Raw genomic sequence first — 26,094 nt, 5'->3', positions numbered from 1 at the left:
GCCTAAGGAACACATGAACGATTATAAACTTTTTCAAACCAAGGCCAGAATCAGAATGGGGCTAACACCTGAGCATACCCATCGGCGGTTCAGAGCCCTAAGGTGGAAACCAGATGTGTCATTTACCTGATACGCCTACTACATTGGAAAGAATTGGGATGCCTGGATATCAGGAGCAAATGTTAAATCTCTGGACAAGCTGTCCCTCCTAATGCAAATTGAACAGTTCTTAGAGGGTGTTCCTGAGAAAATAGAAAGGTACATCCTAGATAGGAAGCCCAGAACTGTAACTGATGCGGGGGAGATTGGAGCCAGATGGGTGGAAGTGGCAGAAAAGAAAAAAGCTACTAGCAAGGGGAGCGAATATCCCAGGGGGCAAGCAGAAAATAAACTCTATCACCGGGGGCAACCCAAGACTCCACCTACACCCCAAGGAAAGCCCCAGACACCCTATTGTCCCACCTCACCAGTCTCCAGCAACCCACCTCGGCCCAGTAACCAGTCGGCGGGGCGCGATTTTAAATGTAATGAACTGGGACAAATAAAGGCCAGCTGCCCAAGAACCCCAACCGAGTGCAGTTCATTACACCACCTTCACACCAAAGATCCCCAGGCCCAGATGCCTCTCAAATGCCCTCAAAGCGAAGGGAAACTTTGAGAGTGGGCGGAAAGAAGGTTATCGCGTGCAGAGACACGGGGGCACAAGTGTCAGCTATCCACCAATCCTTAGTGGACTCCACATTCATCAACCCAGAGGCCCAAGTGACAATTTACCCCTTCATGTCAAAATCTGTAGACTTGCCTACAGCTGAACTGCCTGTCCAGTACAAAGGCTGGTCAGGAATGTGGACTTTTGCAGTTTATGACAGTTATCCCATCCCCATGCTACTGGGAGAAGACTTGGCCAACCAGGTAAAGCAGGCCAAGAGGGTGGGGATGGTTACACGCAGCCAAGCCAGGCAAGCTTCCAGACCCATCCCTATTCCTGAGCCGTCCACAAGGGCCCCGTCTGTGTTACCAGAGACCCAGACAGAGGTGGTGGACCGGATCCCCTGCCAATGACTGCAACAGCCACAGTGCCTCCAGTCCCAGACCAGGAACTGGAAAAGCAGCCAACACCAGAACCGGTGCCAGCACTGATGACAGTGCTTGCAAACTCATCTTCAGTCCCAATGCCAGAGGGCGCCAGAGGCCCTGAACTGGCAGAAGCAGCAGACAACCACACCCAAGAGGCTCAGCCAGAGCCTGAAATACCACCTGGTGCACCAGCGGAGAGCGGTTCACCAGCAAGGAAAACAACCCCATCACCTACATCGCTTCCAGAGGGACCAAGCCCAAGTCCACAGTCTAAGGAGAAACTGGTGTCTCCAGTCTCAAAGGAACAGTTCCAGACTGAGCAGGAAGCAGATGACAGCCTTCAGAAAGCTTGGGCGGCGGCACAGAGCACCCCACCGCCTCTCAGCTCTTCTAACCAATCCCGGTTTGTTGTAGAACAAGGACTTTTATACAAGGAGACTCTTTCTGGTGGACACCAGGAAGACTGGCACCCGCAGAAACAGTTGGTAGTTCCAACTAAGTTCCGGCGAAAGCTCTTAAGCTTAGCCCATGACCATCCCAGTGGCCATTCTGGGGTGAACAGAACCAAAGACAGGTTGGGGAAGTCCTTCCACTGGGAGGGGATGGGCAAGGACGTTGCTAACTATGTCCGGTCTTGTGAGGTGTGCCAAAGAGTGGGAAAACCCCAAGACCAGGTCAAAGCGCCCCTTCAGCCACTCCCCATAATTGAGGTCCCATTTCAGCGAGTAGTTGTGGATATTCTGGGTCCTTTCCCAAAAAAGACCCCCAGAGCAAAGCAGTGCATACTGACTTTCGTGGACTTTGCTGCTCGATGGCCGGAAGCAGTAGCTCTAAGCAACACCAGGGCTAAAACTGTGTGCCAGGCCTTAACAGACATTTTTGCCAGGGTAGGTTGGCCCTCTGACATCCTTACAGACTCAGGAACTAATTTCCTGGCAGGGACCATGAAAGATCTGTGGGAAGCTCATGGGGTGAATCACTTGTTTGCCACCCCTTACCATCATCAAACCAATGGCCTGGTGGAGAGGTTTAATGGAACTTTGGGGGCCATGATACGTAAATTCGTAAATGAACACTCCAATAATTGGGAGCTAGTGTTGCAGCAGTTGCTTTTTGCCTACAGGGCTGTACCACATCCCAGTTTAGGGTTTTCACCGTTTGAACTTGAGTATGGCCACGAGGTTAAGGGGCCATTACAGTTGGTGAAGCAGCAATGGGAGGGGTTTACACCTTCTCCAGGAACTAATATTCTAGACTTTGTAAGCAACCTACAAAGCACCCTCCGACACTCTTTAGCCCTTGCTAAAGAAAACCTAAAGGATGCTCAAAAAGAGCAAAAGGCCTGGTATGATAGACATACCAGAGAGCGTTCCTTCAAGGTAGGAGACCAGGTTATGGTCTTAAAGGCGCAACAGGCCCATAAGATGGAAGCATCATAGGAAGGGCCATTCACAGTCCAAGAGCTCCTGGGAGCTGTTAACTATCTCATAGCATTTCCCACCTCCACCCTAAAGCCTAAAGTGTACCATGTTAATTCTCTCAAGCCCTTTTATTCCAGAGACTTAAAGGTTGTCAGTTTAAAGCCCAGGGAGAAGATGATGCTGAGTGGCCTGAAGGTGTCTACTACGAAAGAAAAAGTGACGGTGGCATGGAAGAGGTGACCCTCTCCACAACCTTGGAATGTCTGCAGCGGCAACATATCAAGAAGCAGGCTGACTGGCCTGTAGTTCCCTGGATCCTCCTTCTTCCCTTTTTTAAAGATAAGCACTACATTAGCTTTTCTCCAGTCATCTGGAACCTCCCCGGATCGCCATGAGTTATACCAGCCTAGCCCCTGGTGTAAACAGTCAATGGGAAAATTTTGCTGTCAACCCAGTGACCACCTCTTGGGAAGGTTGCGCACCTATGCCAATGGGCAAACCCATTGGTTGAGTCTCAACTGAAGCGCAGCTCTGGCGCAGCTGCAGTGTTTGAAGTGTAGACAAGCCTTGTCGCTCCCAGAGGAAATCTGTTCTCTAAAAGTTGGAAATACCTATGTGAGGAAAAATCTACCCACTACTCCCATGTGCCCCTTTAACCCAACATATTGCAAGTTGGTATCAATCTAGGGAAGTGGCTTTTTCAAGAATAAATGACTATATGTAATGAGCCCCACATAGGCTGGCACCAGGATTTGAACCCAGGACTTTTCGCACTAACTTTGAGCTAAAAGAATAACTCCATTAATGGTAGCAGTAGTTGGCTGTTAAGTTTGAGTAGACCAGCCACTAGCGGGGGATAAAACCTATACTGTACTAGTGTGGGTTATATTTACAGCGTAGCAAGTGACACATAATTACCCAACAGCATAGGGATACTGTATAGGTGACAAATGTCTGGCTTTACCTGCAAACTTGTTGAGAGTTGGTTTGAAATAACATACGAGACTCCCCACCACCATTGTGATTTCATAGGATTAGACATTGCATTGGTTACTGCTGACCCGGCAGAGCAGTTAGTCTGCATATCCTTCCTGTGGAGGATTTCTTTATATTATTTATTTCATGTAATCTATGGTGTTTATACTGAACTTCTAATTGTTTAGCTGGAAAGTGTCCAAGGACATTTGTGAGAACCTAGGTCAGTGATACATAAAAGACTGTCTTCCCAGGAAAAACTGATTTATGTTCCTGTTTTCTGTAACTCATGGGGGAAAAGGGAGACAAACTGTAGTGATGACTTGAACTATAGAGGTTTCATTAACTGAATAAAAATACATACAGAGGATTAGCTTCTACTCTCCTTTATGTCTCTGCAACCTCACTGAAGTTACTGGTGTTACATGGTATAACTGAGAAGAATTTGACCTTCTGTATAATTTAAATGTGAGACAGGTTTATAGATTTAATTGATCAAATTAGTCTGCTCGAGCACGAATCATGTTATATTTACATCCAAACCATGTAATCTGCACCTTTTTCATGTACAGAGTTTCCTAATCCTCCAGTCTGCTTTGCTGAAATGGAGATTTTAAAATTGAGGATGTGAGGGCCAGGCTAAGATTCACCAAACAATTCTTGGTTCTAATAATTCATTATCTATATCATCCCCCATTATCTTGATGCAATTCCCTATCATAACACTGTACAATATTATTCAGTCGGAAGGGTTCATATGCGTTTTTAGACATGAGAATCATTTAACCCACCACTGAAGTACAGCCACCTCTGGGATGGAAGTTGGCAGCTGAGGGTTCAGAAACAGCCCAACAGTTTTGCAGAAAAGGCACAAATCTCTTCCAGAAAAAATGCAGAAAGACCACAACTTAACATACTGAACAAACCTATTCTAAAGCCAGATATTTAAAAAAAAACAAAAATTAGTTTAAGAAAACCTAAATAAAAATAATAAAAAAACCAGTAGGATGGAAGTAATATATAGGGATCCAGAAAGGTTAGAAATAGGTTAAGAAAGAATAAAACAAGATTCAGTTTGGAAAAATTCAGGCTAATATACCTGTGATTGGGGAGTGGGAGTAGGCTAAAATACAGATGTTCCACAAGCAAGAGAAACATGCAGAGCAGGAATGCTGGTGCAGGTATAAATCTGTAGGTGATAGTGGACAGCATGTAAACTGAGTTTTCAATACAACCAGCAGTGTAAAAACAAAACAAAACAAAAAAAAAACCCACCCTCTCAATACTGTATTGGGTTACACAGGCAGAAACATTGTATCCTGAAACAACCTAACAATTCTGTAAGAGTGTGTAAGCAAAGGGACATTTTTTCGTTTTTTTAATTCTAGGCATCCGAATAGCATTGCTACTTGTGGAGGAAGCTGAGAAAAGAACAACAAAAAATAAGTGTGGGTTGGAAGGAACTGATTTATGTGGCGAGACTAAAGCAGCTAAACGTGTGCTGCTTGGCTGAGTGGTGATCAGAAGGGAACATGAGAGTCTGTTGGGGTTGCAAACCCCCAGAAGAGAGAGGAGTCATTTCGGGTGACATCACTGGGAGTAATGGGATAAAATGAGCTATGGCAAATGCAGAGGAGAAGCTGCTAGAATGGGATCAAATAGTCTGAGAGATGGTTTGCAAAGAGAAGTGGTGGAAGTCCAGTTGGAAACGGGACATTTGAAAGTGAACAGGACAGGGCACTAGTGAGTATAGTACACCTCTACCTCGATATAACGCTGTCCTCAGGAACCAAACATTTTTACTGCGTTATAGGTGAAACCGCGTTATAGCAAAATTGCTTTGATCCTCCGGAGTGCGCAGCCCTGCCCCCGCCCCAGAGCGCTGTTTTACCGCTTTATATCCGAATTAATGTTATATCAGGTCGTGTTCTGTTGGGGTAGAGGTATAGGGAACAACCCAGCCATGCCAGAGGAAATGGACTTGAGTATTTATAGAGATACACAAGAGTGCAGGGATCTTTTATGCTCATCTCCTCATCTTCCATTTCTTCTTTAGGTTTTTAAAAAGAAACCCATGGGAATGCTGCTAGGAACCACATTTAACCCCTTCGTCACTTCCAACTTTTCTTCACCCTTTCTCTGAAATTATGGCTTCCAGAGTTCTGTCCTCAATCCTTGTACTAAAGAAAGGCTTGTTCTCCTGTCTCTTTCTTGTCCAGATGCTCCAGACTGCTTAAGTTCAAGTGCATCAGATTGCATGTGGAAAGCTAGAAGGCATTGGCATTAGAGGGAGTTTAAATAGCCTGATCTAGAGCATAGTACCAGCTAATGCCACACTGGGACAATTACACAGCATAGTCAGTGGGACATGTGCCACCATGTGAATCAATATTAATTCCTTGTAGGCACTGAAATTAATTGCCCCATACAAAATCTCTTTGGGTCGTAGATGTCCATCAGCAATGAAAGCATCCTGCAGGCACAAAACCACAAAATCCGTTTCTCTGCCTGCAATGTTAATAAAAACAGAGAAGCTGGAAATCGGCCATGTTTTATCTGAAACATTCCTTCTTTTTCCCTTCCCGTACCCTTCCCTCCACCCCCGAGTTAAGTGAGTGAGAAGCACGCAGGGGCTGAAGCTGATGGAAGTTGGAGTTCAGGGGGAGGGGGCTGCTCAGACCGCTTCCTCCTGTTGTTCTCTATATGGTAGTTCAACTGTAGGAGAGTAGGATTAGGCACATATATTCAGCATCTTTAGCCTTGCTAGCTCCCTTGTGGCAGACATACCCTATGCTCTTCCGGAGGGCAGGCTGCAGCAGCACCTCCTATGGAAACACTCAGGTTTTCAAGATTTATAAATCCATTGTAGGGGGTTATTGTTTTTGGTCTGAGATGTGGCAGAAGAAGCCTTCAGTCGGGATGTGGGAGCAGTTGTTTTAATTGAATCGAATGCCAGGTGGGCAGCATTGAAGGCTGAATTCTTTTATCTATCCATATAGCATGTACCGAACAGGCAGTCACACTAGACGCTTCCCCAGCATTCCCAGCCAGCGCACCTCTACCTTCATCCAAAAGGTTTGTCTCTGTGTATGAGAAGGATGCTCAGTCTCCATCTCCCTTCAACCCTTGACCTTTTGTGTCAGACTGTCAGTCCTGCCAATTAGTTCCCAGAAAGATGGTGTGTATGTTCGGGCAAGGGGCATTCTTCTGTTTTCATGGGCAGTTGTCCACTTTGAAGCTGAGACCATCCAAAATCACAGGGAAGAATGGTCAGGGGATGAGAATTTCAACCACCGTATGGGTTTAAATGGTGACCTTGAGGCAAAAGACTGAGCATTGTCCAAACGTCTGTGAGAATCTTCCCATTCGCTTCACTGGGCTTCAGGTCCAACAGTATCATATTGCCAGTCTCAGGAGCCAACTTTCTTAATAGGCGTACTCTTAAAAAACATGAGCAAACGCAGGAATCAGTAAGTAACATGAATTAAAATAGGAGTGTCTGGTGTGTATTTATACCAGAGGTGGGCAAACTACGGCTCGTGATCCAGGACCATCCTATCCAGCCTCTGAGCTTCTGGCCCAGAAGGCTAGCCCCCAGCCCCTCCCCTGCTGTTCCCCCTCCCCCCGCAGCCTCAGCTCATTGCACTGCTGGTGCAATGCTCTGAGCAGCAGAGCAGCGAGCTCCTGGGTCAGCGCAGCTGCAGAGCTGGGGCCTGACCTGATGCTCTGTGCTGCACGGCTGCCTGTCCTGGTGCAGCCGCGCTGCCAGCCACCAGTGCTCCAGGCAGCGTGGTAAGGGGGCAGGCAGCAGAGGTGGGGGTTGGATAAAGGGCAAGGGGTGTGGATAGATGTGGGAGCGGTCAGAGGGTGGGGAACATGGGGATTGAATGGGAGCAGGGGTCCCGGAGGGGGCAGTCAGCAAGGAGAGGAGAGGTTGGATGGGGCGGCAGGGAGAAGTCAGTGACGGGGTGTCTGGGGGAAGTCAGGGAGAAGGGGTAGTTGGATGGGCCGGGGGTGGAGGGGCTGGTCAGGAAGGAGCGGGGGTTTAGAAGGGGTTGGGGAGTCCGGGGGACAGTGAGCAGGGGGCTGGATGGGGCAGGGGCAGGGAACGGGGGAGTTGGATGGGGCTGGAGTCCCAGGGCGGGGGGTGCACCTCAGGAGGCAAGCAGCAAGGGGGGCAGGGGCTGGGCCACGCCTCCATACAATTTCAGAAACCTGATGCGGCCCTTAGGCCAAAAAGTTTGCCCGACCCTGAATTATACACTGGAAAAGGTCCATGCTAGGTCGTCTGATTTCTTACCTGCCTCACATGTGCTATAAAAGGAGATCTGATCATGTCTTTGGAAATTACAGTAGAGTCAAATGTGTCAATTAAAAGTCTAAATTTGTGTTTAACTCACCACTGAGGTTTAAAAAAAATCCTGGCAAAATCTGTTTATTCTGAAGGCCAGAGTAGATCTCTTGCATAAACAATACTCATTTTACATGTTTTTTCCAGGAAATTAAATTTTGAAAAGGATGTTTTGGTTCAGTATTTTTAAGAGTCTTGACTTCAACAGACTAACATGAGAACAATTGAATGATCCACCTGTGCAGTGGTTTTCCCAGGAATTGAAATTGTGGGGGAAGGGGGTTTCATATTTCCTGTGTAAGGGTGTCAGAGCCGATGAAGGGTGGCTACTCAAGCCTTCTATGAAGCACTGTGTCTATATCCTTCTTGGTTTATTTTGCACAACTCTGCTAATGAACTTCTTGAATGCACTGCGTTCCTCTTTGGTGGTTTCTTGTGTGTCCGGTACTTCCGTTCCATGATCAGGCAGAAGGCGACTTCTTTCAGAACACAGTTCTATTCATTGATGAAAAAGAACACTCAACTGTAGCTGTAGCTGTTGTGACTGGGAGTAGCAAGAGATGAATTCCTACTTCTTTCAGTCCAGGAAACAGAACACAAAAATCGGGTTGAGCCACTAATGATGATAAAAAAGGAAGTTGAAGTCAAATCTTCATTCTTTCATTGTATGATATTCCACTCTATGTTCAAATTCTCTATTCTGGGTTTAATGTGGTTTAACTAATTCACTTTAAATTCATATCTTTAGTTAATTCAGATTATTTTTTCTGAGCCTCCTATGTAGACAAGCCCAGTAGCAACTCTAGATCCAAACATGCTAGATCAACTCATCTCATAAGAGGGAGAAGGTGCTGACTCTTCTTGTGTGTGCCCAGGGTACATGCTCTGGGAGTGTGAACATTTGATGTATTACTGTAAGTTTCCTCCTTAAGCTCTCCTATCCACTTCAGCTGCTAGGACATAGAGTGGGAGACCAAGAGCAAAAGCCACACATGTGTTGTGGAGTATGATTCTGTAAAATACCGGTAGCCTCTGAACAGTTCTGTTACAGTGAAGGAGAACACTTGTCCTTACACTACTTCCCTGGCAACAGGCAAACTCATGGACGCCTGTATTTGCTGATGAACTTTGGGAACACTTTTCAGTCTCTGAAACCCTGTAAGGGTATTTGTTCAGCCCCAGCCATACATGGCACGCAAAGCACTTTGCAAAGAGTAATTAATTGAGTTGCACAACTCACAAGTCTGTCGGTATTATCATCCCTGTTACACAAATGAAAGAACTGAGGCATGAGATTTTCAAAAATGGCTGCCAATTTTAGGTGCCTGGGTTTTGGCCAGATGTTCAGAGGTGCTGAATACTCACAGTCTCATTAGAAATTACTTAGAAAAGCAGGCGTATGTTGTCTCAGATTGAGATGCTCAAAATCGGGTTACTTTTCAAAGCATGTTGACCCTGGGTACTTTCCTGAGACCAGACGGGAAGCCTGTAGGAGAGCCAGGAATAGCCCTGACTGCCAGCCCTATGCTCTAGCTTCATCATCATCCTTCCCTACCATCAGCATTCCTCTCATTTCCTTGTGGTCTGAAATGTCACTGAGTCCCCCAGTAAGTGTAATACTTTAAACTGTGTAATAATAGAGCTGATTGAAAAATGAAAAACTAGCTTAACAAAAACAATGAACTTTTGAAGTATTGTTTTCCTTTTGAAGGGTTCGGGGCGGGGGAGGACTTTTCATTAGATTAAAAATTTCAGTGAGGCTGGTTTTGATTCCCCCCCCTCCAAAAAAAATGTACAAGATGCATTACTTAAACAATGGCACTTTCCGCCCCCAAACGATTCAAAATTCCAGCCACACCCTGACTACCACAGTTGTGCCATTATAAGCTTTACATGTATAAGCTTAGTCTTTGGAGCCCAGATCATCAAAAGTATTTAGGCACCTAACTCCCGTTGATTTCTGCGTGAGGCAAAGAGCAAAGCAAAGAAAAGTTTGGGGTCTTGCCTTGGGGAACACCCAACATCCCATGAAAACATTTTAGGTCGGGGCTGGCCCTATCCTCTTCTCTGGCATTGATAGTAGAAGTAGGAAGAAATACCTCTCCAAAGTTCTTTAACCCTTTCAAAAGCATATCTAGAACAGAGTGAGCTTCTGGCCTAATTTCCCTTCTCCTTTCTGAGGGTTTAGGACCTGTTGTTTCTTGGGGCTCTTTAAATCATATGGTCCACTAACTTGTGGGTGCGGTTGTGTGTGTGTGTCTCTCCCTCTCCCTTTTGCCTTCTGCTTTCTTGTTCAGTTATTCTTAGTTGTAATGTGTAATTGGCAGGAGTCAAGATCAGTCTAAGGAGATGAGCTGATTCCGTGTGGTGTCCGCAAAGGGTAATTTAAAAGGGCCTTAACTCCATAACCATTAAATCAACAGACAGTGATTTGATTTCTATAGGCCCCTGAGTCCTCCCTCTGGAGAGGCTGCTGCGAAACTTCTCAGAGTGCAAGTCCTGCGACAGAAGCCAGCTTTATTACTGTGATTCTTGAGATGATCTGAAACCAGTGGGCGGAGAAAGTAAAACAGAAACTGAGCTGGAAGGAACTCAAACATCTCTGACTGTTTTTTTCTTTTTTTCCTTTTGTGTTTCTGCAGATGGCAAGTGACTCTCTGTGACTTAAATGAGCATCAGGGCACCTGTATCACCTGGGACCGAGGCCACAGGATGATCTTAATGGCCACATCAATTAAATAATTTTAAGGAAAAAGCAATCTTCTTTTATCTAGCTCCTGTCATTCAAGTCTTACTCCCATACAGGAAACCTAGTCGCAGACACTGATATTAATTACCTCTCAATCTTCCTGAATGAGGAAAGGAAATCATCATGATCAGTTTTGATTAAATGCTCAGTGAGAGAAATTAGCAGTTTCCAGGCGAGCTGAAAAGTGAGATTTGGGATCATTTTTAAAAGGGAGGGGGGGAGGAAAATCCAATTTTTCTTCTTTAAATCACCAAGGGTAAAATGAAGGCTCTCCCCTTGCCAGTGAAGATAACTGAATTGCTTTGTTTGGCCTAAACACCTGATCATAAAAAAAACTCTGTGAACCTGCGACAACCTTCCTCTTTGCCTTACCACTGTCACTGAGTCACGGGCTGACAGCCTGACGAAGGAACCCCAAAGGAAAGATGGTCGCCATCAAGAAGAAAAATCTGAAAATGTTTACACTTGCCGTATTGTTTGTCATCACCATAACGTCATTCTTGCTGAATTACACTCACAGTTCGGTGCTGGTCACCTGGGATCCCAAGCAGATTGTCATGCAGTTAAAAAAACTAATGAAATATCCCCAGAGACCATGCAGCTGTAATTCGTGTGTTCCTGAGCTGGGGCTTTCCTTCTGGTTCGATGAAAGGTTTAATCAGACTATTCAACCTTTCCTCACTACTCGGGACACCTTCATTCCAGAAGAGAGCTACAAGTGGTGGCTGGTAAGTGTGTGTGTGTGTGTGTGTGTGTGTGTGTGTGTGTGTGTGTGTGTGTGTGTGTGTGTGTGTGTGTGTGTGTGTGTGTGTGTAAAATTTGTAGTGTAACTATTGTTTGTATTTCAGTAGTAATTAGAGACCTCAACTGGGCCTAGGCACTGTCCACAACTGAGAGATAGTCCTTCCCCAAAGAGCTTACAGTCTAAATAGACAAGACATTCAAAGGGTGGGAGAACGTTAATGTCATAGTATAATTCCCCACTCTGAGCCTTAGCATCCAAAAGATGGGGTACCAGCATGAATTCCTCTAAGCTCAATTACCAGCTTTGTACTTGTAGCGCTGCCACCAACCAGGAATTCCAGTGCCTGGTACACTCCGGTCCCCCCCCCAATACCTTGCCCGGGGACCCCCAAGACCCAGTTCCTCTGGATCTTAACAGAAGGAAAGTAAACCCTTTCCCTCACCGTTGCCTCTCCCAGGCTTCCCCTCCCTGGGTTACCCTGGAAGATCACTGTGATTCAAACTCCTTGAATCTTAAAACAGAGAGGAAAATTCACCTTCCCCCCTCCTTCTCTCTTCCCCTCCCAGACTCTTCCTGAGAGAGAAAGTAATCATAACACAGAGAGAAAATTAACCTTTCTCTCCCCCTTCCCTCCTTTCTCCCCACCAATTCCCTGGTGAATCCAGACCCAGTCCCCTGGGGTCTCACCAGAATAAAAAAACAATCAGGTTCTTAAACAAGAAAAGCTTTTAATTAAAGAAAGAAAAAACAATAAAAAATTATCTTTGTAAATTTAAGATGGAATATGTTACAGGGTCTTTCAGCTATAGACACTGGGAATACCCTCCCAGCCTAAGTATACAAGTACAAATTAAAATCCTTTCAGCAAATTACACATTTGAACTCCTCCCAGCCAAATACACATTTGCAAATAAAGAAAACAAACATAAGCCTAACTCGCCTTATCACCTAGTACTTACTATTTTGAATCTATAAGAACCTGTATCAGGGAGATTGGAGAGAAACCTGGTTGCACGTCTGGTCACTCTCAGAACCCAGAGAGAACAACAACCAAACACTAACAGCACACACAAACACTTCCCTCCCTCAAGATTTGAAAGTATCCTGTCCCCTGATTGGTCCTCTGGTCAGGTGACAGCCAGGCTTACTGAACTTGTTAACCCTTTACAGGCAAAAGAGACATGAAGTACTCCTGTTCTGTTAACCCTTACTTATCTGTTTATGACAGTTAATAATATTGTTCCCATTTTCCAGATTGAGAATTGAAGCCCACAGTGAGACCTCTGGGGAACTCCACTTGACACAGGCTGTCAGCTACACATCAAGCCATTGATCACTACCCATTGAGCCCGATGATCTAGCCAGCTTTATCTCCATCTTATAATCCATTCATCCAATCCATACTTCTTTAACTTGCTGGCAAGAATAATGAGGGAGACCATATCAAAAGCTTTGCTAAAGTCAAGATATATCACATCTACCGCTTTCCTCATATCCACAGAGCAACTTATCTCATCATACAGGGCAATCAGGTTGGACAGGCATGACTTGCCCTTGGTGAATCCATGTTGACTATTCCTGATAATTTTCCTCTCCTCCAAGTACTTCAAAAGGAAGTGGACCTGAGCAGAGATCAGCTCAGTCTCCTATGAGAAGTAACAGGAAGCTGCCCAGGAGGGATTCCCAGGGATACTAGAGTTGAGCAGAGAGGCTGCTGGGGAGAGAGTGGTCCCCAGTAGAGAAGTCTGGAGCGTAGAGAGTGAGGCTACAGGCAGGAAAGGCCTGGGAGTGACATAATAAGGCCAGGCCGAATAAGGGTGTAAACAGAGGGACTTGAGAATTTTACCCTGAATGTTTGTTAATTCAATAGACCAGAGCCTGAGAAGGGCTGTGAATGGACAAAAGGGTTAGCGGGCTCTTGAAGAAGCCCTTAGAAGGGAGAAACTGAAGCAGGAGGATGCAGGCAGGGCCACCCCTGGACACAAGAGGGCACATAGGAGGCAGCCTACCCTACAACTGTCACCCTCCCTTTGCATGTCTTCTGCCTGTGGTCTGTGTGTGCTTTTGCTTTTGGTCTCTTAAGCTGTGCTCATGTTGCAGCCCTGGAGACAGCAAGGGAAGAGAAGAGGAGCTGAGCTTTTAGACCCTTTCCTTCTCTTCTCCCCTCCTCCGCCGCCACTCTGATTGCTGACTTCTCATGAAAAGGAGGAGGGAGGAGCCAAAGATCTGGCTCCACCCTTGTTCAGTTCTCTAGCCTTCTAGTCTTGTTTTTTACTGGTGCAACCATGTCCATTAAGGGTGTGATTTTTCCTCTTTTGCAATATTAATTTTACCAGATCCCCGAGTCTGGGAATAAGTGATACTGGAATAAGCACATTTAAAAGTAAAACTGTATCCACACCTGGGAGGGTTGTACTGTTTTAACTATATCTGAATATCACCTTGTGTGTAGACAGGCATTAGCCAGTACTGTGTATGGCATTAGACCGGATCCTAGTTCTGAGCTTCAGAAATGCTCTCCTGACAGACAGGCTCAAGGACCACACAGAAGTAAACAAGCCATCTCGGCCCTGCAGGCAGTGTTGGAAAGGGGTGACTTTTTTCCAGAGGTATAGGTGTTGTAATTCAAGTCTCCTCTGTGAGTCTGTGAGAAGGAGAGTTGCTATTAACATTGCATTAGCGGGGTAGGTGAACATGGGCTCAATCCTGCAAAGTCTGGAGCTCCTCCCATCTCTCTTGGCCTCAACAGGAACTGTGGGCACACAGCACTTCTTGGGAGGCTCACTGGCTTGTCTGATAAGGGCATGCTGTTCTTAGCACTAAACCCTGGCTACTATGGAGGAGAATGTCCTTCGCAGAGCCCTCCACATAGCTATCACCCTGCCAATGAGCTCTTTATGGTGGGAGCTGGCAGAGCTGGTCTGCTGTATGATGGAATGTGCGAACTCCTGTTGCAGCCTGGAGAAATTTCCAGGGGAGTTAAGGTAGGCAGAATTCAACACTCGTTCTGGAATCTGGCTAAGACACTACGGCTAATGCCCATTCTCATATAAAAAGTACCCTGGACACGTGGACAGGATGCTGTTTTGTATCTCATCTAAAACATGGTTCACTTTGACTGGTCAGAATTTGGCCCTTAGCTATCAAACTGCAGCTGTTGTCTGTATATGCATTATTCCTGGAAAGCCTGCATTGCCTTTTTCTATAGGAAATGGTCCTCAGCAAGATTCACAAGTTAAAGGCTTTTCCTGATGTCCAAGGGCCTCAAATCTATGCTGTTCTGGAAAGTGACTGTAAAAACTTGGCCAGCCCTAAAAGGAGCTTTACAAATCCAGACAGTCACCAAATTTTAGTGGCACTGCTTTTCCCATCTTACTGACTTGTGACTTTTCCCTGTAGGGTGACCCGGATGTCCCATTTTTGGTGACTTTTTCTTATATAGGTACCTATTACCCCCCACCCCCGGTCTTGTTTTTTCACAGTTGCTATCTGGTAACCCTATGTAATTGTGCTTGAAACAATAGCTGCTGAGGGGACCATGGCTTGCTAGTAATGGCTTAAACTTGCTTTCTGGTGAACAGTGACAGCAGAGGGGCTGATGTATAACTGTTTTGGTGGCCGTGTAGTGTAGACCCTATTTTGACTGCAGTGGAGCTGTTATTTATCTGTGGAACTATTCTGTGTGTACGTCTGTTAAACACAGATGAGGGCACGATACTGGGCTAGACGCAAAGACAGCATTCACCCCCAAAGAGCTCACAGGCTAAAGGCCTGATCCTGCCATCCTTACTCGCATGCATAATCCTTTCATAGGCCTGTAAGGATTATTCAAGCCAATAAGTTTGTAGGATCAGACTGTCCAATTGTATTAAAATGATGACTGTTCTCAGAACATGTTGGCCAATATGCGAATGCCTCCGTTTCACTTGAGGCCGAGAGAAAAGTGCAAAAGGGAGACCTCTTTTCCTGTTCTTGTCTCTGTACATTACTTTCATACCCTGGTCCAGGTGATGCTCTCAACCACGTCACTGTAAAAAGTGAGTCACTCCAAGACACCCATGAAAAATCAACAGCAGGATTTGGCCCAGTATCTAGAAATGTTCTTTGCTCCTATGTATAGACCAGGTCCTGCCCTTACTGAAGTCAATAGCAAAAGACCTGTTGTCAGAATTGGACCCTAAAAGAGTAAAAATTGCATGTTGTAAATGATTGCTGGAGCTACACAGGATATCGGCTTAACCCCTGTATCCCTATGCAGACGTCATGTCAAGAATTACCTCATTGGGTCTTTGTTTTAAAAAGTGTGATGAACTTGAATATCCCATACCCAGTTTTCCTTGCTTAAACCTCAGCAAGATGACTAAAATAATCCTTTTATAGAACCGCACCCCTGCACAGTAGTAGCCCAGATTCTGCTTTCAGATCCAGCCCTGCTCTCATTGTAACTCAAAGCAGAATTTGGCCCAACCCTCTAACATTGATCTTCTGAGCTATCGTTTGTGTTTTAGTTGTTCTTCTTTGTAATCTGAAATGTAAGCCTCTGTGTGTGTAAAACCTGGCACAATATATTGTGTGAGGCAATGTTCTCTGTTTTATCTAGTTTTTGCTTTCCCCCTTTCTTTGCTGACTCACTTTGAATGTTATTTGCTCTGTGACACAGGCCATGGCTACTTTTGTAGTATTCAATCAGTTGAAATACAAGGAAGCAATAATGTAAGGTCAATGGGTTTAGATTGAAATATAATGATTGGGCAGTGCACCCTAAAACCTACATAGAAATTCAGCCACTGACCAATGAAAAGCTTATATTCACCTAGTGTTAAAGTTAGCATTTATTTAAAGTTTTCTTAGTGGTTGTTTGCTTGTTTTGTTTTTTATTGTGTTTAAATGTCACTTAAGAGGGCAGATTCTGATCTCATTTATTCAGTTTTAAATCCAGAGTAACTCCTCTGACGTCAGTAAACGAAAACTGCTATAAGTAAAAATCACATTCCGACTCCCCCAGTTATCTTAACTAAAACGTATCATTCATCCAGTCACTACGTAAGCATGATTTTATCAGGAGTCCTGGGGTAGTTGGTGTTTTTCTTAATGCCACAGTTCCCAGGGTCACATAATTGAGTGAAACACTCCTCTTACATCTAAAATGAAAACTAAGTTTCTAACCCTCATGGTTGTAGAGAAAAGTTTGCAAATGTGAACACTTGCAGCAGGAGTAGGCAACCTATGGCACGAGTGCCGAAGGTGGCACATGAGCTGATTTTCAGTGTCACTCACACTGCCTAGGTCCTGGCCACCGGTCCAGGGGGCTCTGCATTTTAATTTAATTTTAAATGAAGCTTCTTAAACATTTTAAAAACCTTATTTACTTTACATACAACAATAGTTTAGTTATATATTATAGACTTATAGAAAGAGACCTTCTACAAATGTTAAAATGTATTGCTGGCACAGGAAACCTTAAATTAAAGTGAATAAATGAAAACTCGGCACAGCACTTCTGAAAGGTTGCCGACCCCTGACTTACAGGCTTGAAAAACAGAAAGCAAAATAAAAGGACCCCTCCCCCAATATACTGGCTTTTTAAAATCTCATTATTTTTAAGGCCATCTAATGGTTATTTGGGGACCTGATTCATGGTTTCTGAATGTTTGGGCTGGAAATATGGAATAAATATGTATCTTTAGAAGCCTTCTGGTAATCTGCCTCCTTTAAGCAGGGCCAAGATGGGTGAGGTAATATCTTTTATTGCATCAACTTCTGCTGATCAGAGAGGCAAGCTATCAACTGCATGGAGGGGCAAACAAGGACAGTGTCTTCCTTTCTATCTTGAGAACCAAACCATTGGACACAATCCAAACCTCATTTTGACCAATAGAGAAAGACTCGCTGTTTGTATTAAGATAGTGTCTTGCGGGTCCAGTGGCCTCCTTGTACTAGGCGTTGCAAACCCAGGGTGAGAAAGTCCCTGCCGGACAGAGTTTACAGTCTGAAGCAACAAGACAGACTAAACCTGGGAGGGGAAGCAGAGGAACCCAGAGGTGAAGGGTCTTGCCCAAGGGTGCACAGCAGTTCAATGGCAGAGGCAGGAATGGTTGCCTGTCTAGTGATCTATCCTTTAGAATATGCTGCCTCCCAGTGAATGCAATGGATTCTGGATTAGACTCACTGTCGATATTTAACAAATACAAATGACAGAGGAAAATATTAACTTCTGCATTTCATGATTTGATTTTAAGTGTGGCATTTGTTGCATCAACATATGTTTTTGCATTAATTTCTTTTTTTTTAAATTACTTAACTGTTTATAAAAACAGAGAGGGAGAAAAGAGTAAATTGAAAATGCAGGCACAGTATTTAAAGGTTTGTGAGAATCTGTTTTGCACAGCTGTTAATTACATCACTATGTTAATTCTATAGAATTAGCATAAACACTTATATAGCACTTTTCATGTATAAAACATTGTACAAACATTAATCCTGACAGCAGCCGTATGAGGCAAATTCAGGATTATCTGTATTTTGCCAATTGAGATGGAGAGAGTTTAAAGGGAAACCATCAATTTTAATAACATCTTTTCTGCATGAAAATGTGTAATTATTATTATCTAAAAGAGATTAAGAGAAACCGACTAGTCAGGGCATTTTTCAGGGCCTTTTGTTTTGACAGTTCCATGTATAGTTAGTTTCACAGAGCCCATATATAATTGGTTTCCCTTTTCGCATGTGTGGGTTACACAGCAACCAGAGAGCGGAAAAACATTAAAAACGCTTTAAGAAAATGTAACTGAAAAACTGCAAAAATTGATTCAGAGCCAAGTGCAGAATCAGAAACTACTTTTAACTTGACTAGATTTCAGGTCTACTGTTCCTTTAGTGTTTTGCCTAAGGCTACAGGGGATCCATCAGGTTTAGAACACAACATTAATTGAATCCCACTTCTTCAAAGCTGTTGATCCATACCGTCCACTATACACTCTTTTGTAGATACAGGAAAAGCCCAGCTGTGGGGCTATGAGGTGAGAAATCAAAAATCTCAATCCTAAAATTGTGCATGGATGAAGATGAATTTTAATGTCTTATAATTTAGCTCCATTAAAATAGATTTTTTAACAAACCAAGAAAATACTCTTCAGGAAGAAATGGCTGCACGTGAAATTTTAACATTCACCCACTTTTGAGTTCAACTCTGCACCTTTTCTCTTAGCTCAAACAGCTGAATGTCGTTTGTGCTGACATTCCAAAACAATCAGCTCTGAGCTGAGATTAAGCAACAAAAATTTAGTCCAAAAAGAGAGTTGCTGAGAAAATTATAAGCAAGTGAAAACAGGACATTTACGGTGCACACTGGGGCAAGGGCTGCTTTCTCTTTTGTGTATGAATAGCACCCAGGGCAATGCAGTCCTGGTCCTCATTAGGAACCCTGCGTGATTTTGTAATGTAAACAGTAATGACCTCTTTTATAGCTTTTATTATAATATAAAGCTAAGGGGAAATTGAAAACTGAAGTCCTGCTTTTCCTGATAACATTCTTTAATTAAATCGGTTTCAGGGATGTTCCTTCAGATTTACACTGATGTAACAGAAATCAGAGTTTGACCCTGCAACTATATAAATAGATTAACCCTATCCATAGGAATGTGCAGTTTGGCTTTTGACTCTTCAAACCCATGAAAAAGTAATTCTGCTTTGCTCTAGTGATGTATAGTTATGGCTGAGAAGGCAATTTTATTAAAAGCCTTAGTACTTTCTAAAAATTACCTTTTGGCCTGAATTTTCTCAGGTATGTAATTTTAATTTAATTTGTGTATTTAAAAATTTGGTTTGTGAGGCACCTAAGAATGTATTTGATTGTACACACATAAGACATTACTCTGTGTGTTCAGATAACTCAAAACAAGCTGCATCTGAGATGGTCAGACTGGCAGTGGCTGTACGGCCTGATCCAAATCATAGCGCACAGAACCAATGGATCCTCTCAGTGATTTCAGTGGGCTTTGAATCAGTCCCTCTGCCCTTAAAGGGCATTACTACGCTTGAAAAAAATGCTTTGTAAATATATTTTAGGTAGGTTTGCTGTTCACAAACGACTTGCAGAGTTTAGATCTATACGAGTCCATATTTGCCACATCACACGTGACATTTTAGAATAATAATAAAATCCTTAGCACTTAAAGAACTGTGCTTCCCCTTGGGACCCTGAGGCACACAGACATGATAGTGATTTGCTCAAGGTGTATGGCAAATTAGTGACACTGCGAAGAATGGAATCAGGGATGAAATCCTGACTCTGCTGAAGTCAGTGGGAGCTTTAAAGTCCATTGACTTCAGTGAACCCAGGATTTCAGCCTAAGTGTCTTGACTACCAGCCTGCGCTCCAATTACTTGACTGCACACCTTGGACTGGGCAGACACTGTACTAATGTTGACTGATCTGGCTCCTTTCATCCTTACTCTTGGATTATTTTTGCCATACTTATCCAGATGTGCAGCCATTAGTGGTTTGCATTGGCTTTTACACAGTGCCGCTACTGAGAAAGGAAGAAAAGCAGGAGAGTGAGTTGTGCAATTTACATTTTTTACACTGAAATACTGCAGGGAATATTAGTGAAAATATGTCCAGGTGAAAACACAGAATGTGCCAGACTGGCTCAGACCGTGGTCTAACTTGGTCAGTATCGTATCTCCAACTGTGGTCAGTACCAGCTGCTTCAAAGAAAGATATAAGAACCCCACAGAAGGAAGCTATGAAATAACCTTTCCCCAGATAAAGTTACTTCCTGACCCCCTTTATTTAGAGGTTGTCTGAGTGCCTAATGCATGAACGTTTAGCTCCTTTCCAAAACACTTATTTTAATCTTTGCTGTAAGGGTAGAAATTCTAATTGTCCATATAAAGGTCTAATCTCTTGAGTCCTCCTGCAAAGTTCTAAGCCTCAATGATATATGGTGGCTATAAGTTCCTCAGACCAGTTCTGTGTTATGTGAAAAGGCATTTCCTTTGATCAGTTACAAATTTGCTACCTTCATTACTTTGTGTACCTTTATCAGATCCCCTCTTACTCTGCTCCTCTAAGGTAAACAGCTCCAGTGCAGATGCAGAAACCCTGTCTAGGTTTTCATTTCAGAATGTTGTATGGACAGGGAGGTAAAACTTTGCCATGCAAATTAAAGAGGCAAAGTTATATATATGTATGGGACACTGGCACTTGAACAGTTCTGAGGGAAGCGGATGGTAACATGTCAAAATCTGAACCATGAACTTAGCTCATATCCCTAGATGAGCAGGGAGAGGACTCCTTGTCCTCTCTGCCTGCTCTCATACACCACCATGATCCCAGGCTACAGAGCAGCCAGAGTCTTACGTCGGAGGTTAATAGCAGGTCAATGACAGAAGTGTCCCTCTGCAGCCCCAGCCGTTCTCCCCCTGCCCGTGCACCCCCCCACACACACACACACACACTCCCTGCGCACGGGACACACACTTGCAAGCAGGCAGAGAGCACTGGAGGATCTTCACAGCAGCAGTGCTTTTGGGCCCAGCCATGCATTCCCTGCCACCTATTTGCTGCTGAGATAGTAGTTCTTGCTGAGCAGGGCCCCAAATAAAGGGGGAACAACCTTAGCATGGTGTGTCCCCCCCACACACACACCCCTAAAATCCTACCCTTCTCAGAAGAGGGGAACAGCACCAGATCACCCACTAACGAACCTCTCCAGAGAACGGCAGAGCTGATGGGCCAGCTTCTGTTGTCAGCACGTGCTGCTCAGGTGCAGAGGGAAGGTAGCTCTGTACCTCCAGGATTCTGGGTTGCTCTGGGGGCTGCTCTAACTGATGATGGCTTCCCCCTCCCCCAGCCACCAGCTGGCTCCTCCACAGCCCACCATAGCTGGAGATAATGCCCTGGAAAAGTGCTGATCTGCCCTCAGCACAGCATGAGAGGGATGTCAGGGGGCTATAGCGGGGGTAGGCATAGGCTCTGGGAAACCAGATGCATGAGTGTATCCTACTGAATTCAGTGCTGGAGGCATGAACTGAAGGGTATGTGCCATTGGCACATGTCACACTGTTGGCAGATGAGAGTAAGGGGGTGGGGAGGCAAGTGAAAAGAGGGGAAAATCAGGTTAAAATGTGTGGGACAGGGGCTTCCGTCACTTGATTCCCCCAAACCTGAGAACTGTTGCAGCACGTCTTGCCGGGAATGCCATCGGTGCCGTCAGTGAGCACAGCTGAGCATCAGGGAGAAGTGAGCAACACCCTGCTTTGATAAAAGCCTTCTGTGTTTGTGACCTGAGTGACCCTGTTCTTCCCAACAGAAATTGCAAGGAGAGAGCAATCCTAAAAATATCAATGACACTATCAAGGAATTGTTTGAGATCATTCCCGGTGATGGGGAGCAGCTGCTGGAGAGAGACGCCTCCCGGTGCAGAAGGTGTGCCGTCGTGGGGAACTCAGGGAACCTTAGGCAATCTCAGTACGGCCAAGATATCGACGCCCACGACTTTGTGCTCAGGTAAGTACAGAAGAGACTCAGGGATCCTGAACCTCCTGATTGACTCAGTTGTTTAACATTTGTCAGGATTTGTAGGACCAATTTCTGCATTGCTTTGCATCATGTGAGTTCACAGGGCTGCAGGGGGGATAAACGTCAGAGCAGAATCCAGTGCTTCGGTCCTGAATGAAACCCCACTGAATTAATTGGCAGTACTTGAGTTGACTTCCCTGGGAGTGGGATTGGGCCCTTAACAACTAGTACATTACTTCTCTCTCAAGATCAGAACTGGGAATTAGTGACCCTCTCTGAACCAAACAGAAGAGCAAATCTTCCACTGATGCTGAACACCCTCAATTCCCAGTGAAAACAATGGGAGTTGAAAGTACTCTGCTTCTTGCAGGATCAGGCCCCTAGCTGGCCAAATGCATCCTTAGCATCACTCCACTAGCATAACTAAGCTAGTTTGACCAGGGTGGAATTTGGCCCCACGTGTTAACTGTCCTAACATGGCCTTGTGCCTACTTTAAATGATGATGGACTTTGCATAATTGTGTTTCTGATTCTTCATTTAAAAATCAGAGATTTTAAATAAATGTGATATTTGCTTTTACTGCTGATAGTTGGGCTCCCAAAGTGATTTTTACAAACTTACACTGATATAAAAGGCCAAATTCCGCTCGCTTTTACTCTGGTGTATTCTCTACCCAAAATCACTTAAGTACTGACATGCAGCTACGTTTGCATTGGAATGAAGTAGCTGTTCTATAGTGGACAGTAGAACCCCAGGTAGGACAGGAAGCAACTAGACAACACCAGTTGTATTGCAGTGAGCAGCATCTAGTTCTCTAAAGTAAGAAACGATGGCCAGTTTGTCCAACTGAAATTGCAGGGGTCATTTTAGTGAGGCAGAATGGAACTTCCCCAATTGGAATTTAGCCTGGATATCTCGGTTGAATAATCTTATCTTTGCAAAACATGCCATGGGGGATTTAAGAGCCGCAGTGGTCAGAAGCTCTTTTTAAATCTCAACCAGCACAGTGAGTTCTCGCACTATTCAGGGGCACTGGTTCGGTACTAGCTCAGAGAAAAGAGTGCTGCCTATAGAATTGTCTGCACCAAAAGTATCTGGCTGGTGGGAGTTCTTCCATCCACCTGCTATCCAACGTGTTGCTAATGACCCTGTGGGATACAGTTCAATCTGATATGGCTGCTGGCCTTTTTAGCTTCTGAGGCTTTTTTTAATGGTAGCTAGGGAGTAAGACACACAGATATTTATCCCTCCTTTGAGACCTTACTGCTTACATCCTTGGGAGTGAGCCCAGGTCTACACTGGGGAGGGGGGTTGACCGGGGGTGACCAGATAGCAAATGTGAAAAATCAGGACTGAGGGTAGGGGGTAATTAGCACCTATATAAGACAAAGCCCCAAATATCGGGACTGTCCCTATAAAATCGGGACATCTGGTCACCCTAGGTCGACCTAAGATATGCAACTTCAGCTACGCAAATAGCGTAGCTGAAGTCGGTGTATTTTAGATCGACCTACTGGCCATGAGGATGGCAGCGAGTCGACTGCTGCCGCTCCCCTGTCGACTCTGCTTCCACCTCTCATGAGCTGGAGTTCTGGAGTCGGGGATTGATTTTATTGCGTCTACACTAGATGTGATAACTCAACCCCCGACAGATCGATCACTACCCGCTGATCCAGCGGATAGTGAAGACCTGCCCTTTGGAGACTATATATGGTTTTGAAAATGGGTCCTCTTGTCTGTGATCTCTACTCTGGTGCTTTCATGAGTTTTACTCAACACCAGAGCCATACACATTAGCAACCCCCTGCTATGATGAGCAGTGCGGCTTTATGCTTAGCCTTGAGCCTTGCGCTGGGAAAGTTGTCACCTTTTCATCCTGTCCTAGCAGGAACAAAACCAAAAAAACCCCACCCCGTTCTGACATTTGCATCCCCATGCCATGATGTTGCATCAATGCATGATGGTGATTCATCCTGCGCATGGTGAGCTGATGTTCTCACATATTGACCCAGTGCACCAACAGAAAGGCCAGCCTCATGACGTGGTAACAGTGTGTTGTTGAACATAAACTAAATTCAGCTTCCATTGTCCTATAAGCTAAACGCCAAACTCTTCTTGACTTGCAGCTACAGCAGCACTGATGACTTCAGTGGAGCTACATGTGAGGGAAAGGCTTGCAGAATTTGGCTCTAGATTTTCAGGCATGCAAGTCAGGCCTGGGAAGACTTGAGCTCTCCTATGGACAAATGGCAACACTGAATTTGCCACCTGAAAAACCTGAAAGGAAAGATCTAGAGACTTTTTAAATTATCTGTAGATATTTTTGACCCTGATGTCAGAATTCATACAATGTAATTCACTAGCTCGACCTTGGGACCCACCAGAAAGTGCTACTTTCAAGATGAAGAACTCAAAGCACGAGCAGAGCCCAGCTCACCGTGAGTTCCCTTCCAATCAGAATGATAGATTGAGCCCCGTTCTATCCTTAGATATGCAAACAGCTCTTGCTGGACACAGTGGGGGCTCTACAAATGGCTGGCTGAGGCTGACAGTGGCAGTTCATGGAGATGTTTTCTATGGTTTCAATCCAAGTGGGTTTGTGTTGAGACCCCAGAGTCTGGCTGTGTTCTGGGTTCAAATCAAGCCCCAGACTCCTACTGAAACTACTAGACCCTCCAGGAGACCCGATTCACTCAAGGCGCAAACCGCCATTTCTCTGAGCCCAGGTGGGTTATGAAGTTTGTGAAACAGCCTAAAGCCAATTGAGTTTTATCTTGCTTTGGGCTTATTTTTGGTAACAGTAAAGGATGAGTGTGAAAGATGGAATGTCATGGTCGACATCCTCCATATCAGAGCTGTCATTTGTGTGTGTGAGGAGCTCAATGGTATGATCCATTGGTTAGCGCATGTGACGGGGAGCTAGGGAACTTGGGTTTTAGTCCAGGCTCTGACATTTACTCACAGTGCAACTTTTGACATGTCCCTTAACCAATTTAAGCCTCAGTTTCCTCATCTGTAAAATGGGGGTGAGAGTTGCCCTCCTCATGGGAGTGTTGTGGGAGCCACTTAATCAATATTTGATCCTGGTGCATTGGTTACAACAGTGTCACTGCGAGCAGATTGCACTGCTGTAACGGACCGCTCAGAGTAGCTTGCTTTGTGCCTCCTGGCTCACACGGAACAATATTTTAATCCGTGAGTGGTGCTGCTGAAATCAGTGGAACTGCTCCCGGAGTAAGGCACGAGTCATTGCCATGAAGGGTGGCAGAGTCCTGCCCTGGGTTGGTAAAAGCCCTTTGACCTGACTTTGAGGCCTTCTGTTTCCATGTACTGATTCACATGGTCCTGCATATGACTTCATTTAAAATGAGATCGCTTTTTACCTCGACACTACAATTCCTTACATACACGTCCATTTTTCAGTGGATTAGAAACGAAGGGCCTGCTTCCCATTTATACTAAGGCCCCTTCACCCCTGGCTAATGCAGTTCTGGGCCTTTTATGGTGTCAGGGCTGTTTAGGGAGCCTTAGGATAGCAGCCATGAAGGGGTCCTGGGTGGGCGGGCTAGCCTTGACTTCATTGCTATCATTGCTCTAGCTGGCTTTGATCTAGCTAGATTAAAGCTAACACAGGTCTATATACACGGGCTCAATCATCTTCCGACTGCAGTGCAGACACACGCTTAATCAGTGGTACTCAGACTTTTGTACTGGTGACCCCTTTCACATAGCAAGCCTCTGAGTGCGACCCCCCTTTATAAATTAAAAACATGTTTTAATATATTTAACACTATTATAAATGCTGGGGGCAGAGCAGGGTTTGGGGTGGAGGCTGTCAGCTCACGACCCCCCATGTAATAGCCTTGTGACCCCCTGAGGGGTCCAGACCCCCAGTGTGAGAACCCCTGCCCTTAATGGAAATGAGGACCCTGCCCAGAAATTATATTCTCCGCACACCCCAGCTAGTAAGTTTGGGAACCAATTCTCCTCTTGATTTTTTTTCTCTCTCTCTCCTTTCTGGATTGCAGAATGAATCGCGCTCCAACCGCCGGGTTTGAATCGGACGTCGGAAGCAAAACTACTCACCACTTTGTTTACCCCGAGAGCTTCCGAGACCTGGCGGAAAACGTCAGCATGATTGTGATCCCCTTCAAAACGCTGGACCTGCGCTGGATCGTCAGCGCGCTCACCACAGGCACCATAAACTTGTGAGTAAAGCTGAGTCCAACAGGTGCTCAAGCTGGATGGGG

At 44.9% G+C, this 26,094-nt stretch overlaps 1 protein-coding gene across 4 annotated transcripts in view; it reads left to right on the top strand.

Moving 5' to 3' along the window:
* The window catches only part of ST3GAL1 (ST3 beta-galactoside alpha-2,3-sialyltransferase 1), a 135,317-nt gene that overhangs the window by 94,861 nt on the left and 14,362 nt on the right, over positions 1 to 26,094 (top strand). For all 4 annotated transcript variants that reach the window (XM_030553865.1, XM_030553864.1, XM_030553862.1 and 1 more), the window contains 3 exons: positions 10,467 to 11,301; positions 21,635 to 21,831; positions 25,873 to 26,052. In XM_030553865.1, the coding sequence (XP_030409725.1) occupies positions 10,999 to 11,301; positions 21,635 to 21,831; positions 25,873 to 26,052 (680 nt within the window). In that variant the 5' untranslated portion in view covers positions 10,467 to 10,998. The remainder of the gene's footprint in view (positions 1 to 10,466; positions 11,302 to 21,634; positions 21,832 to 25,872; positions 26,053 to 26,094) is intronic.

Source organism: Gopherus evgoodei, chromosome 2 (genome assembly GCF_007399415.2).
Source record: "Gopherus evgoodei ecotype Sinaloan lineage chromosome 2, rGopEvg1_v1.p, whole genome shotgun sequence".
Classification (NCBI taxonomy): Eukaryota; Metazoa; Chordata; order Testudines; family Testudinidae; genus Gopherus; species Gopherus evgoodei.
The sequence above is the reverse complement of the archived record's forward strand: the minus strand, read 5'-3'. Positions and strand labels throughout refer to the sequence as shown.